Below are 12,655 nucleotides of genomic sequence, written 5' to 3'. Positions count from 1 at the left end.
ATTTTAGTTTTATTTATGCCCATTACCACAGCTCTTTCTGTTGCAGTTAGAAGCTGCTTTCTCCTTTGCTAAGAGGTCCATATAATCTTTGGATATATATATATATATATCTATATATATATATATATATATATATAATCTGTGCTATATTGTTGCTTTCTGTTTACATAAAATAATATAAAAATTAGGTAAGAGGCACATATTCGAGCACAACAGCAGATATAGAAAAGAAGAAGCAATGAAAAGATACAAACAAAAACATAATTTGTACAAAGACAAACAAACACAAACATAATTGTTAGCACTGTGGAGGGCGCGGCTGCGTGCGTAATAATCACGTGGCTCCCCTGACGTCATCTCAAAGTCTCTTCCGGGTGTTTTCCTTCAGCTGGACGGCGGACGGTGACAGTGAACTACCGCAGCTTTCTTTACGTGTTTAAGCCTTAATTTTTGCCAAAATGAACCGTATATTTGGCAGCGGGAAACCCAAAGCGCCACCGCCGAACCTCACTGACTGCATAGGAACCGTGAGTTTGTTCCTGAAACAACTTTTTGAACGCTGTGTTGAACAAAGTAAACAAAGATGGATCCTTCTCGGCTCGGGTTAAGCTAACTGTTAGCTAACTTTTATGAGCAGAAAACAGGCCAGCGTTTGCCATATTTTACTGCCATGTCGTCTAAATAAACGAGCCTACTAGTTAAGAGTTAATTAATAATTGGTGACATTATTGATAGCAGGCAGACTTATCACATTAGGGCTTTTATTTTTCTCCTAACACAGTGTATTGATGGTAGCAGCCGTTGGTATTTAAACAAAACAGTCTGTTCAGATAATGAATCTATTAGATCATTTTGGGCAGGAATTTGAGCTATTAAACTGGCAAACAACAGAAACCTTGTCAGTCTGTCAGTGAAATGACTGACATCAACCGGTTAGACAGGTTATATGTCTAGGCAGAGCTATGATCAGCTAACTGGGGTAGGGGAAGACTCACATGATATGGCAGGTTTAATGGTACTAAGTAGCCTCAAAGAAGAGGAGAAGCCTTCTGTGCAGTCCAGCAGTTGGTTTGAATTTATTTTGAAAGATCCATACTAAGATTATCCTACTGTTATTGATCAGTTGTCATACAAATGTTCATGTCCTGTTCTGCTTATTGCTTCAAGGTTGATTCTCGGACAGAGTCTGTTGACAAGAAGATCGCCAGACTAGATGCTGAACTTGTGAAATACAAGGATCAGATGAAAAAGATGAGAGATGGGCCCTCAAAGGTGAGATTTATTGTCCAATCCTGCTGTAAAACAAGGACTTTGGTTATTCTCTTGAAATCCTTTATCATGCGCTAGCTGTGGGACCAAAAGTCTATTGAATTCATATATATATAAATATAAAGTGAGCATTTACAAGTCTCTTTTTATTATAACACACAAAATGTTGGTGTTTTTAAGTGGACTGTTGTTAAAAAGAAGATTGTAAGAAGCAAGTTTGTGAGTGCCTGTACTTGTATACTGTCAAACAGATTATTATTATAATATGGCCTCCTTCAGTACTGATACCAAAATTATACTTTTCCAATAACTTACTGCGAGAAATGTAAAAATATTTTCTACAAACCTTTTTTTTTTAAAATCCTAGTATACAAAATAAGTCAGACTTCTCAAAAGTTAAATGCAGCTGCACAAGAACTTTGCTGTAACAAAGTGGAGTCTAAAATTGGGAACAATCTGATCAAAGTAAACGAAACTGTGAATCTTGACAGTTTCTGAAATGTTTCGGTTGGTACTTAAAGAGTATTGTTCAGTATCTGCCTTATTCATCACATACGTGTTTCCAGTTCATGTTGGTCATTAGTTGGTGTCATTTTTTTCATTTACCAGAACATGGTCAAGCAAAAGGCGATGAGAGTTCTGAAGCAGAAGAGAATGTAAGTCATTTTGTTTCCCAAAGCGAGTGTGTTTATATTATTAAACATGTCAAATTAACTTGATAAGCTTCAAGTGTTTTCCCTTTCCCTATCGATCACAGCTACTCTCTCTGTCAACTGCTGTGAAAGTCTAACCGTATGTCATCATTATGTTTTCCAGGTATGAGGGCCAGAGAGATAACCTCATGCAGCAGTCGTTCAACATGGAACAAGCAAACTACACAATCCAGACCCTTAAAGACACTAAAACCACAGTAAGAGATTAACTTATCTACCTATGATTAGTGATAACACAATAGCTGAAGACGATGTGGCTTTCTGCTGACTTTTGCCTCTTCTTTTTTTTTTAGGTTGATGCCATGAAGACCGGCCTTAAAGAAATGAAGAAAGCATACAAGAATGTGAAAATTGATAAGATTGAGGTATTATACTGGTACTATATTGACTACATATTTACTCCGATAGGAGGTCCATAGTAGCTGTCAGCAGATGAGATGCCATCATTGTAAATAATTATGTATTTATTTAAAAGGTAATGCACCCTTTATTCTCCTATCCCACTATTCACACAGAAATAGTATTGAAGTGTTGAGGGTCACCACACATGGTTCAAAGCTCAGAACCACAACATTTTATTGGCAATTAAGTCACTGGTGTAGATAAAACAATGTTTTAGATGTGAGCTTGCAATAATGTGTTGGACTTTCATTAACCTTTTGTTCATCATTCAGCAAAATTTAAGTCTTACAGAGGTGATGGATGAATTATAAAACATTTGAACTCCTTCAGGATATTCAAGATCAACTGGAGGATATGATGGAGGACGCCAATGAAATCCAGGAGGCGATGGGCAGAAGCTATGGCACGCCTGACATCGATGAGGAGGACTTGGAAGCAGGTCAGTAAAATGCTTACAACCAGGATTTTAGTGTATCACTGAGGGGCATAAAGAGCAACCACAGCATGCAGCTTACGAATAGGATGTACTAGAGCTGGGCTATAAAACAATAATGATAATTATTGCAATATAATTTTCCTCAATGACAATATAATAAATGTTAAATATATCGTCAATAAATATTTGGTTTAATTCATTTGAATCACAGACAAATTAGCACTTAATCTTTCTATTAATGTTATTTTGTTGACAAGGGACTGAAAAAATATTTACTAATCATTTGTTGAAAAAAGATTTTATCGTAATAGTTTTGAATGTTCTACCTCAGATTTGTTGAGTGATCTGCTGTTTGTCATCAAATGTTATTCACATTCTGACCATAAAGAAAAGTTTAACCATATAATTAACCATCTGGTTCCTTCGATTTTCATTCAGAAACAAAAATCAGGCTTTAAATTTGAAAGAAATAGCGATTTGACTTATATATCGTGACAATTATAGATATCGAATTGTATGAAATTATTTTATCGTGCTAACATTTTTGGCCATATCGCCTAGCGCTAGGATGTACCATATATGGTTATATCATCCTCTAAAGTAAATCTTAGTCACTCTGTATGTCATGTTCTCCCTCCTGGGGTGAGTGTTGTTGTATGTTGTTGTCATCAAGGCCATTTGATTATTACTCACGCAGCCACGCCCTCCAAGGTGCTCTGTTGTTGTGTATTACACACAAGTGCTTCTAGTGACTGTCACCTGAAACTGTTGGTGTGTTCACAGAGCTGGACGCTTTGGGAGACGAGCTCCTAATGGACGACGACAGCTCCTACCTGGATGAAGCTTCTACAGCTCCTTCCATCCCACAGGGCCTGCCCGGAGAAAAGTCAACCAGCAGGGTACTTCAGTTTTAGCAATTTTCAGTTTTGTATTGAGTTTTCTCAATATCTTACAGAGCTTTCATTAAGTGGCATGCTTCCTTTTGTGTTTCAGGATGGTGTTCTGGTGGACGAGTTTGGCCTTCCTCAGATTCCTGCTACATGAAGGAGCAACACTCGTGCTAGTTTTACATGTTTTGTAGAATTTTTTGTATTTATCTAACTGACACTCCCAGCCTTCGAGTGCAGCATTGAAATTCTAAGCTTCTTCTATCCAATGAATGATGGAAACTTTAGCTTAAAAGCAGGCATCTTTAATTAAAGCTGATTATTATTCTATGAATGAGCTCATGTCATATGTATCTGAGGTGACTATTGGAATTGGGATTATCTTAACTTTGTACAGTTTCTGCAGCATTGAGTTGCCAAGAACAAAATAAATTATATTTTTCCAACGATCCTTAACTTCTTGTGGTACCATTGATGTCATTTTAAAGTTGGTATTTATACAAAAGTCACTTTATTGTCAAGTTAAACAGGTGAAAGTGCATAATCAATAACTTAAACACACTCATTTTATCATCACCAGCTCAGCCTATAAGTATGAGGGAAGATTTTCTGGTGCAGATACTCTACCACGCTGGTCTTGTGTTGTAGTTTTTCAAATTCATAGTAAGGAATCTAGGAAACAAAAAACCCTTATTCAGTCATTTCATAAAGATTAAACCTATAGGAATCTATAGAATACAAACATCTAACATTAGGGCAGATGTATATCTGGCAGAAAAGGCCCAAAGAATATACATTGCTGATTATGTAAAGCATAAAATTGAGGGTGAGGGTCTAACCTGAACAACTTCATATCCCAGAAGCCTCAGATGTCGCTGCTTGATGGCTTCTTTTCCAAGTAGCTGCCTCTTGCTTGTAGTGAATCTCGTCTGTCCATCAATACAAAGCGCAATCCTGCAACAAACATCAGACGACCCAGTGTGTTTAAACATGTTATTAAAATCACTCTGCTTGACCATCCAGTAGTGTTGTAATCAAGACCAGAGTTTATCAATACTGAGACAAGACCAAGACTTAGGGGCTGAGACCGAGTCAAGACCAAGACCAGTTCCCCACATTACATGACACACAATAAAATGTGGAACAAGATCATAGGTACTTGTCAAACTGATCTGAAAGATCCACATTCCCATTAAAACACCCACATACAAACATAAGAGCTGAAATCAACTTAACAATCTTTATTCAACACTCCATGCTGACCATTGCGGGGACAGTCGTTAACGTTAACAACACATTTTTAATTATTGATTGCATTTAAATCAGTACGTTTTATAGCCAAACAAAGTTGGGATTGGGTTAACAAATAACACAGACAATGCACAAGTAATTTATTGATATTTCCAAAGTTATGGACTTGAAATAAAATCCAGAGACCTCAATGTTCGAGACCGAGACAAGACCGAGTACAAATGCGGTCGAGTCCGAGACGAGACCATCAAAAAGTGGTCTTAAGACCAGTCTCGAGACCAAGACCGTTCTCGAGTACTACAACACTACCATCCAGCTCGCAAAGATGAACCCTACCTTTAGTGCATCAAAAATCTCAAGTGTAGCGACCTTGTATGACACATAAAACCACTTACCTTTTGTATACATCATCAATTTGACTGGCAGGCAGTACGTATCCCTCCTCATCAAGTTTGATCTCCACATCTACAAGAACAAAAACGAACATTAAGCGCTTGACAGGTAGACTCAAGAAAACATTACCAGCTGTTAATGTGTGTGCGTTACCGAGTGTGTAGCAGTACGGAGTCAGAACTTTGGATCCGAAGTATGAACGAGCCCCGAGCAAATCCACCAATCCAGTTTTCACAGTGTTGTACAGATGTGCGTCCACCGGTGTCTCCAGAGAGCGTCCGGACATGAGGAACGACTTGACACGGTACTTTGGAAGTAGCCTGGGACCCTGGAAGAGTCGACAGAAGGTGTGTGAAGGAACAAACTAATTCGCAGTTCACACTTAACATTATAAATTTGGCTGTTGTTACATTCCAACAAAATCCATCCAACAACCTGGAAGATAAGCAAATCTGTACAATGTGTCAGAAAATATGGTCTATTTTGTTTTCTATTTTCCATGGAACCCTGTAATCTATTGTTTCAGATAAAAAACTGGAGAGAAAAAAACGTAGCAGGATAAACATTTGTTTTTTTATTCTGCTATTCAATGCAAAATTTATTTGAAATTGTGAACACGTGTTAACTGCATGTTAAGATTAATGTCTATATTTTGGCTTTGTATATATGTTACTGGAAGATCTCCAGTGGTGAATTGTATTCCATACAGAAGGGGTCAAATGTTTGGCATGATACAAAAAAAAACATTGCAAAACAGCTTTCAGCAATGCCCCATGTATTACCAGCCCTAATTTTTGGTTGAAATATCTTTTTGTCATGGTCAGCTGACCAAAACATCAAGAGCAAAAGTCTTAGTCTACAGTCTGTATTGGAAGTGTAGAAAGTGACTAGGACAGCCTGTCCAGTGGCCTGTACTACAAAGGGAGTTCAGCCTACTCAAGAGTTAACTGGGGTTATCAGCCAAACTCAGGATTGACAAACTCTGACCGCCTACACTGGAGTTAAACGGTGACGACGGTGGATAAGATGTCGGTTAGTCGAGTCCATGTTAACCCGGTGTTAACTTAAATGGAGTTGGTGCACGTTCGCATAAAAAGGGGTGTGTTTGGCAGAGTTATTCGGAACGGCACATGCTCCATATTACTCCAAAGGAAAGCACGTTGGTAGTGTCAGGAAATTATGAATGTAAAGACAAGTTAACGGCTAAATCTAATATGGTGGCGGACGACAAACCCAGGGAGGCTTGTTGGAGTAACTTTGTAGCCTAATTATCTTCCCAGTGTTCTTATTGTAGTTCAAATCTCTATTATGTATTTAATGGACTCTTCTTTTATGTGTAATATGATTAAGATGTAAAGGTAAAACTGCACATAAGGTCCACTGTAATAGAAAAAAAGGAGCCAGCTGAGAGGGGTAATAATCCGAGAGAAAACTTAATTTCCAACTTAACTTGCAAGTAAAAAACTTGAATATTCTCTGACATGATAGTCACACATTTATGAGAGAAACATCACTTTGCAAGGCTGCAACATCACACACTACATGGCAGACGTGTGTGTGTGATGTTGCAGCCTTGCATGCATTGGAAAGTTATATTAAACTTTGCAATCGGATTTAGCAGTGACAAAATAGCCTACTCCTGAGTTTAGCCCGCAATCACTATCATGCACCTTAGAGACTTTCCCTTGGATAGGGCGTATTCAGAAGAAAACACCGGAGTGATTTTCGATTGTTTATGACATTAATTTCCGATTTTTCTTCTTGTAAATTTCACATAGGATTTTTTTTTCTCGGTTATTAGTCTAACCCTCAACCTGGCTCCCTATTTTTTGGACACGTAAAATAGTCTATCTAAATGTGTGAAAACACATCTAAACATATTTTATTAAGTGGTGTGTATTAATATCCTACTTCTCATCATTAACACTGAGTACAGATGTGGTGTGTAGTCCACGTGCAGGGTAACCTCGAGTTAACCACGAACAAAACCTGCTCGGAGCAATTCAGAGATGCGGCGTAAATTGCCATGCCAACAGACCTCGGGTAACTTCTATCCATCCACCTTTCATAGTACAGATTAACCGGGAAGTTACACCAGACGTCACAACGTTACTCCTGAAGTTACCTGCATAAACCAGTTACCCCGCTTAGTAGTACAGGCCACTGGTCTCATCACGCATAGCTGGAATGCACTGAACCTTGCATACTGATGACATGTTAAGTAAGAGGGTGTGTATTCAGGTTTTCTGACTGAGCATTACTCGTTTGTCATTCTGGCCTCATCTTTAACCGCTGATATATTTTACCTCATAGAAAGGACACTCCAACTTCAAAGTCATGTAGAGCTGGGTCAGCTGTGCCAGGAGGATCCGGTCGATTCCTGTTCCCTGCTCTGAAAGACAGTAAATTGTGTTTGTTAGTTTATTCAATTGTATCTATCTAGTGAATGTTTATATGTATGTATGTATGTATATGAACCAATATCACAAATCTGCCTCAGAAAGTTACAATCTGTTCAGTTTATGTCAATTCAAATTAGGAATAATTCCCTAAAATGCCCATTTAACTACGAAAAAAAGATGCCACGTGTACCGAATAGATTGTAGAAGGATAAACACAACACCATACCTGCTACAATATCGGACACTTTTAATCGTGAAAAGCTTGTACACATCACAGGTGTCTGACAGAATGTGTTACCTTGCAGCTGCTGGAGGAAGTAACTGCTGAAAACTTTGGAGACAAAGTTAACGGGGAACCTCTCCACCAGGGTGCAGGAGTGGAGCAGGTTGAGCAGCGTTCGAGGCTGGAAGTGTGAGAAGCGTGTGTGCAGGATGTTCTCAACTTTCCTGAATACGTCGCCAGCGTTGGGAGGAAGGTAGCCGACCTTTCCGAGAGCCATGATGTGCCTGGCCACCTGGCTGGTGCTGTAGTCGTCTGCTCGGTACACAAAGCTCTCCGCAACGGCATCAAACACAGTCGTAGACAGGATGTTCCTCCGGCCAAAGAACTGAATGACCTTGGTAACTGTCTCTGGGTGGGAGGTGAAGGTCATTGTGGGCACGTACCTCTCCATCGCCTCCACAAAGTAATGATCGCTGTGACCAAAGTGCATTAGAGCGCCAAGCACAACGGTGAGCTCCTCATCAGTGAAGTGAGGTACGTGTCGTACGGCCTGCTTGCACAGATTGATCACAAGAGGCATGGCCTGCGTCTGATTCAGGGCCACGAGAGCACTAAGCAGCCTGCTGACAGCAGCAGGGTCCATGCGGGAGGTGACTGTCACAGCGTGGGTGTGCATAGCATTCAGCAGGTCCCGGTATCTCCCATCTATACCCACGCCGCCTTGCAGAAATCTATAAACAGCAATGAGATCTGCTAGGCTCCACTGGGAAGGCTCCTGCTTCTGGATTTGCTCCATCACCTGCTCCAGCATCACACATCGAGGACCCTCCATAGCCAGCATCGCCTGGCCCAGGGTGCACAGCTGCCCAACGCTCATCTTCCCTCTGTCTAGCCTCTCCTGGCTCTCAGACGCCAGCCGCACCATCAGCGTGCTCCAAGGATCCAAGAAGAGGCGCGTACAAGCCAGCAGAGCTGATACGAGCCCAGCATCCGTCAGCCGCCTAGAGTCCTGCTCCAGCTGCAAGCACAGAGATCTGATGGTGTCCTTCTCCAGCACTGTAGGATCCTTCAGAGAGTTACCCTCCCGCTCCAGGTCGGCCACACGGTGAAGTGCTGCTGCAGCCATGGTGTCAGACATGATCTCCACTGAGCGCAGCAGTGTAAAGACCTGCCTGGATGAGGAGCAGCTCCCTATACGCTGCTGGAAAGCCTGCTCTTCTGCAGCTGTGGGCCGGTGCAGCTGGGTCAGACGGAACCGAGGGCCTGAATCTCTGTGGAGCCGTACAGAGCTGCTAGCGACGAAGGACGGCTCCCTGACGATGGTGGTCAGGCTCCTCATCCCGCAGTCCGGCCGGAGCTTCCTGCAGCCCTGGGTCAGGATGCAGCCGCCGGCTGAGGTACAAAGGCAGGCTACACATAAGGGCTGACCTACACTGCTGGTACTCAGGAGCCTGGTGGGGCAGACAGGTCCACCAGGAGGGTAACGTTGAATCCCGAACTGCCCAAACGGAGGAAATCTCTGGATGAGCTTCAGAGCCATGAGTCCAGCTGGTAATGAAAATATAAAACTTTAAAAACAAGAACGCATTTTAAGGGGTTTCTTGAAGACACAAACTCAAACCAGGTAAGTTAACTAAATCAGAGAACAATACTATTAGCAGCGAGGACTTCTCAGCCCCTCTTCCTTACTCTTTCCGTTAGTTACCTAACTAGCTTGTACACAACCTTGAGGTTGCTGTTAGCTAACGCTAGCTACTTAGCTGCTAGCAAGCATAGAAGAGTTGCACTGCTCTGATTAGCACATTTCAAGGCTGACATTTCGTCTCAGAGTGATAAATAAACAACAAATGACAAGATTATACCGACTCAATGCATACCTGGCCTTTCCGAAAACGGCAAACGGTCACAGAACCGCTGCCAGGGCAGAGACGCGCTCCTAACGTGGGTCCGTGATAATCGCGAGGCGTTCAAGGCATCTCGTAAGTCTCCAATTCGGCACTTGAGGTGGGATTTGTGTTTCATGCGATGCGACGTTAGTCGGAATTAAAATGATCATGAAACGTTAACAGAAATATTGCCGAAATATCAAGCAATGTTCATCCACAACGGTAGAAGAAAGAGTTAAGCTATAATATAGGGAGGTGTTGTTTCAATCGTAGTCATTCTTTACCGTGGCCTAAACTGCTCCCATGATGTTCACACCTCAAATTTTACATCCCGATAAATTGGGATATCGCAGAAAAAATGTATACGATCACCACATCACTTTCCCAAATCATAATGACTTCTTGACCTTTTGGGGACATAGATATATGTTTTCCGACAGCATTTGAAGGCAGCTTCATTCAGTTTGAAACTTAATTCAGACACTAGAGGAAGCTGCTCTAGGGAAAAGACTGTATGTTAACACCTTCACTGGACTTCAAGTGCCTTCAAAAGTTGAAACACAGTCCTCCTAGAGAGTGGTGGAAGTACTCAGATCCTTACTTAAGGGGAAACAACAATACTAAGGTGGAAAAATAGGCCTTCTCTTGTCACATGTAAAACTCCTGTGTTGGAAAGTATACTTGAATAAAAGTACACAAGTATTACTAGCAAAATGTATTTAAAGTGGCAAAAGTATAAGTACTCACTATGCAAAATGGCCACTTTCATATTGTTAAATTGTGGAGCCTTCTGCTCAGAAGATCATTGGTACCCATCTCCTGAGCATCAAATAGATAGATAGATAGATACAGTATATACTTTATTTATCCCGAGGGAAATTCAAGTATCCAGTAGCATACGAAATATACATACATTAAACATACATACAGTAGCCACAGTAAAACAGTGCAAAAACAGCAAACAGTGCAAACGGAGTGCAGATGGAAGTAAAGAGTACAGATTTTGTCTATTGTCCTCCCTGCCATGACTAGGAGCTGTTGTACAGTCTAATGGCTAGGGGGACAAAAGAGTTTTTAAGTCTGTTGGTGGAGTTGGGCTGGGACAGCAGTCTGCCACTGAACACACTCCTCTGCCCGATGAAGGTGTTGTGCAGAGGGTGGTGGGCGTTGTCCAGTATGGACAGCAGTTTGTCCAGGGTCCTTCTTTCTGCCACTGTCACCAGAGAGTCCAGCTCTGAGCCCACCACTGAGCCAGCTCTCCTCACCAGTCTGTCCAGTCGACCGGCATCTCTCTTCTTGCTGCTTCCTCCCCAGCAAACTACAGCATAAAAGAGGACACTGGCCACCATAGACTGGTAAAACATCAGTGATATCAGTGAGGCGAGGTGCCTATAGCCCAAAGGATATTAGTAACAGCAACACCAGACTGCAGAGCAGCTTTTCCCCCCCAAGCTATCAGACTTCTAAACTCAAATTCATCCTCAGCACTGCTCCATTGAATATAGTTTATTTCTGTTTACCTTTTTAAGATTACTTTTCTATTACTGTATATTGTCTCCTACATATATATATACATATTTTTTTGTGTGTGTGGATTCAAAATAATATATCAAACACATTATTAGTTTTCATTGCCTTCTTGTTCTTAATAGTAGTGCAGTATTGATGGTGAAAGTGTCCAATGTGTGGTTTAGAGTCTGTCCATGTGTTCTTCTGAATGTGGAATTTCCCCAATAATAAAACCAACTGTAAAATAAATAAATAATTTTTCTTCAAAACATAAGAATGTCTTTTTCCTGAAGTTGAATTGTTTGCCCACTTTTTGCTTTTTATATAAAGTTCAACATCCAACCAAAAATTGCTCCATACATTGATATAACAAATGTCAAATTTATACTTCTTGTAGTTAACAGAAAATGCAAGAATACTCTTTATAATATAAGAATAGTCTTTTTACCGGATATATACACAATGTAATATTTTAAAGGAAACCTCTTCTAATTAATTAGACAGGATTTGTCTCCAATTAGCAAAGTTTTCTGCCAATTAATATCTCCATAAAGTGTCCACCTGAAGACAGAATTACATCTTGTGTGCAGCTTCTCGTGTACACTTATTCTTAGTAATGTCAACTTCTCCCAGGAATATACTACTATTAAGTGGTTGGACATATGCAGATTATGTACACAAGATAAATATTTTTTCTGGACTTCAGAGGCTGTTCATTTTGTGGTGGTGAAATGTACAGCTTTATTATTTTAAGTACATGCCCTCACAGATATCCCAGCAGTGCTTCTGCACATCTCCCGCCTGAGTTAAATGTAAAATCACTTTTAAAAGTAAAAAGTACAGCATGTCCCTCTGAAATGTAGTGTAAAGTAGTATAAATAAGGCATGTTTAACACCTCAAAACTGTACTTTAGTAAATGTTAATTATCACCACTACTCCTTGATAAATAACTTTTTTGTATTAAACCGTGTAAATTCTGAGCGGCTGACAGTCATAGGAAGGGATTAACTTTATCCTCCAATCTGTTACATAAGGACTTCAACATTATGTTCAGGTGATCATTGGCCAGTTTCCCGTCTCTTTATGGGGTTGATATTAACAGTGCCACAAAAAAGCACCCTAGTTTTCAGAGTAGGTTGTTCATGTGGGCTCTGCATTTACCCTTTTACAGAAAGACTTCACTAGAGCTAGTCAGCACACGCCGAGTGAATGTTGAGTAGGGAGGGAGACTTGTTAAGACTCGACCGTATCCGGGGGGGGGGGGGGGGGGGGGGGGGGGAAGG

At 40.8% G+C, this 12,655-nt stretch overlaps 2 protein-coding genes across 2 annotated transcripts; one reads left to right on the top strand and one right to left on the bottom strand.

Annotated features, from left to right (window-relative positions):
- The first annotated feature begins 370 nt into the window (after positions 1-370).
- Positions 371-4,163, top strand: chmp5b (charged multivesicular body protein 5b). Its single transcript, XM_046049782.1, has 8 exons — positions 371-527; positions 1,168-1,272; positions 1,879-1,925; positions 2,086-2,179; positions 2,276-2,347; positions 2,715-2,823; positions 3,604-3,719; positions 3,814-4,163. Exons 1-8 carry the CDS (start codon positions 459-461, stop codon positions 3,862-3,864), a joined length of 663 nt encoding a protein of 220 aa, XP_045905738.1. The 5' UTR covers positions 371-458; the 3' UTR covers positions 3,865-4,163.
- Positions 4,164-4,195: 32 nt separating this feature from the next.
- fastkd3 (FAST kinase domains 3) lies at positions 4,196-10,013 on the bottom strand. Its single transcript, XM_046049522.1, has 7 exons — positions 9,854-10,013; positions 8,052-9,524; positions 7,658-7,743; positions 5,505-5,679; positions 5,354-5,423; positions 4,547-4,661; positions 4,196-4,379 (listed from the first exon to the last, which is right to left on the bottom strand). The coding sequence occupies exons 1-7, from the start codon at positions 9,996-9,998 to the stop codon at positions 4,281-4,283; spliced, it is 2,163 nt and encodes a 720-aa protein (XP_045905478.1). The 5' UTR covers positions 9,999-10,013; the 3' UTR covers positions 4,196-4,280.
- Between the last annotated feature and the right edge of the window lie 2,642 nt (positions 10,014-12,655).

Source organism: Micropterus dolomieu, linkage group LG01, assembly GCF_021292245.1.
Source record: "Micropterus dolomieu isolate WLL.071019.BEF.003 ecotype Adirondacks linkage group LG01, ASM2129224v1, whole genome shotgun sequence".
Taxonomy (NCBI): domain Eukaryota; kingdom Metazoa; phylum Chordata; class Actinopteri; order Centrarchiformes; family Centrarchidae; genus Micropterus; species Micropterus dolomieu.
Note: the sequence above shows the minus strand (reverse complement) of the source record. Positions and strands in the feature narration are given on the sequence as shown.

Coding starts and splice junctions, on each gene's coding strand:
- chmp5b (XM_046049782.1), top strand. CDS start 459: ATGAACCGTATATTTGGCAGCGGGAAACCCAAAGCGCCACCGCCGAAC. Junction 2,180..2,275: donor TTAAAGACACTAAAACCACA/GTAAGAGATTAA, acceptor TTTTTTTTTTAG/GTTGATGCCATGAAGACCGG. Junction 2,348..2,714: donor TGAAAATTGATAAGATTGAG/GTATTATACTGG, acceptor GAACTCCTTCAG/GATATTCAAGATCAACTGGA.
- fastkd3 (XM_046049522.1), bottom strand. CDS start 9,998: ATGAAACACAAATCCCACCTCAAGTGCCGAATTGGAGACTTACGAGAT. Junction 9,525..9,853: donor GCCGTTTTCGGAAAGGCCAG/GTATGCATTGAG, acceptor TTTCATTACCAG/CTGGACTCATGGCTCTGAAG. Junction 4,662..5,353: donor ATTGATGATGTATACAAAAG/GTAAGTGGTTTT, acceptor TGTTTGTTGCAG/GATTGCGCTTTGTATTGATG.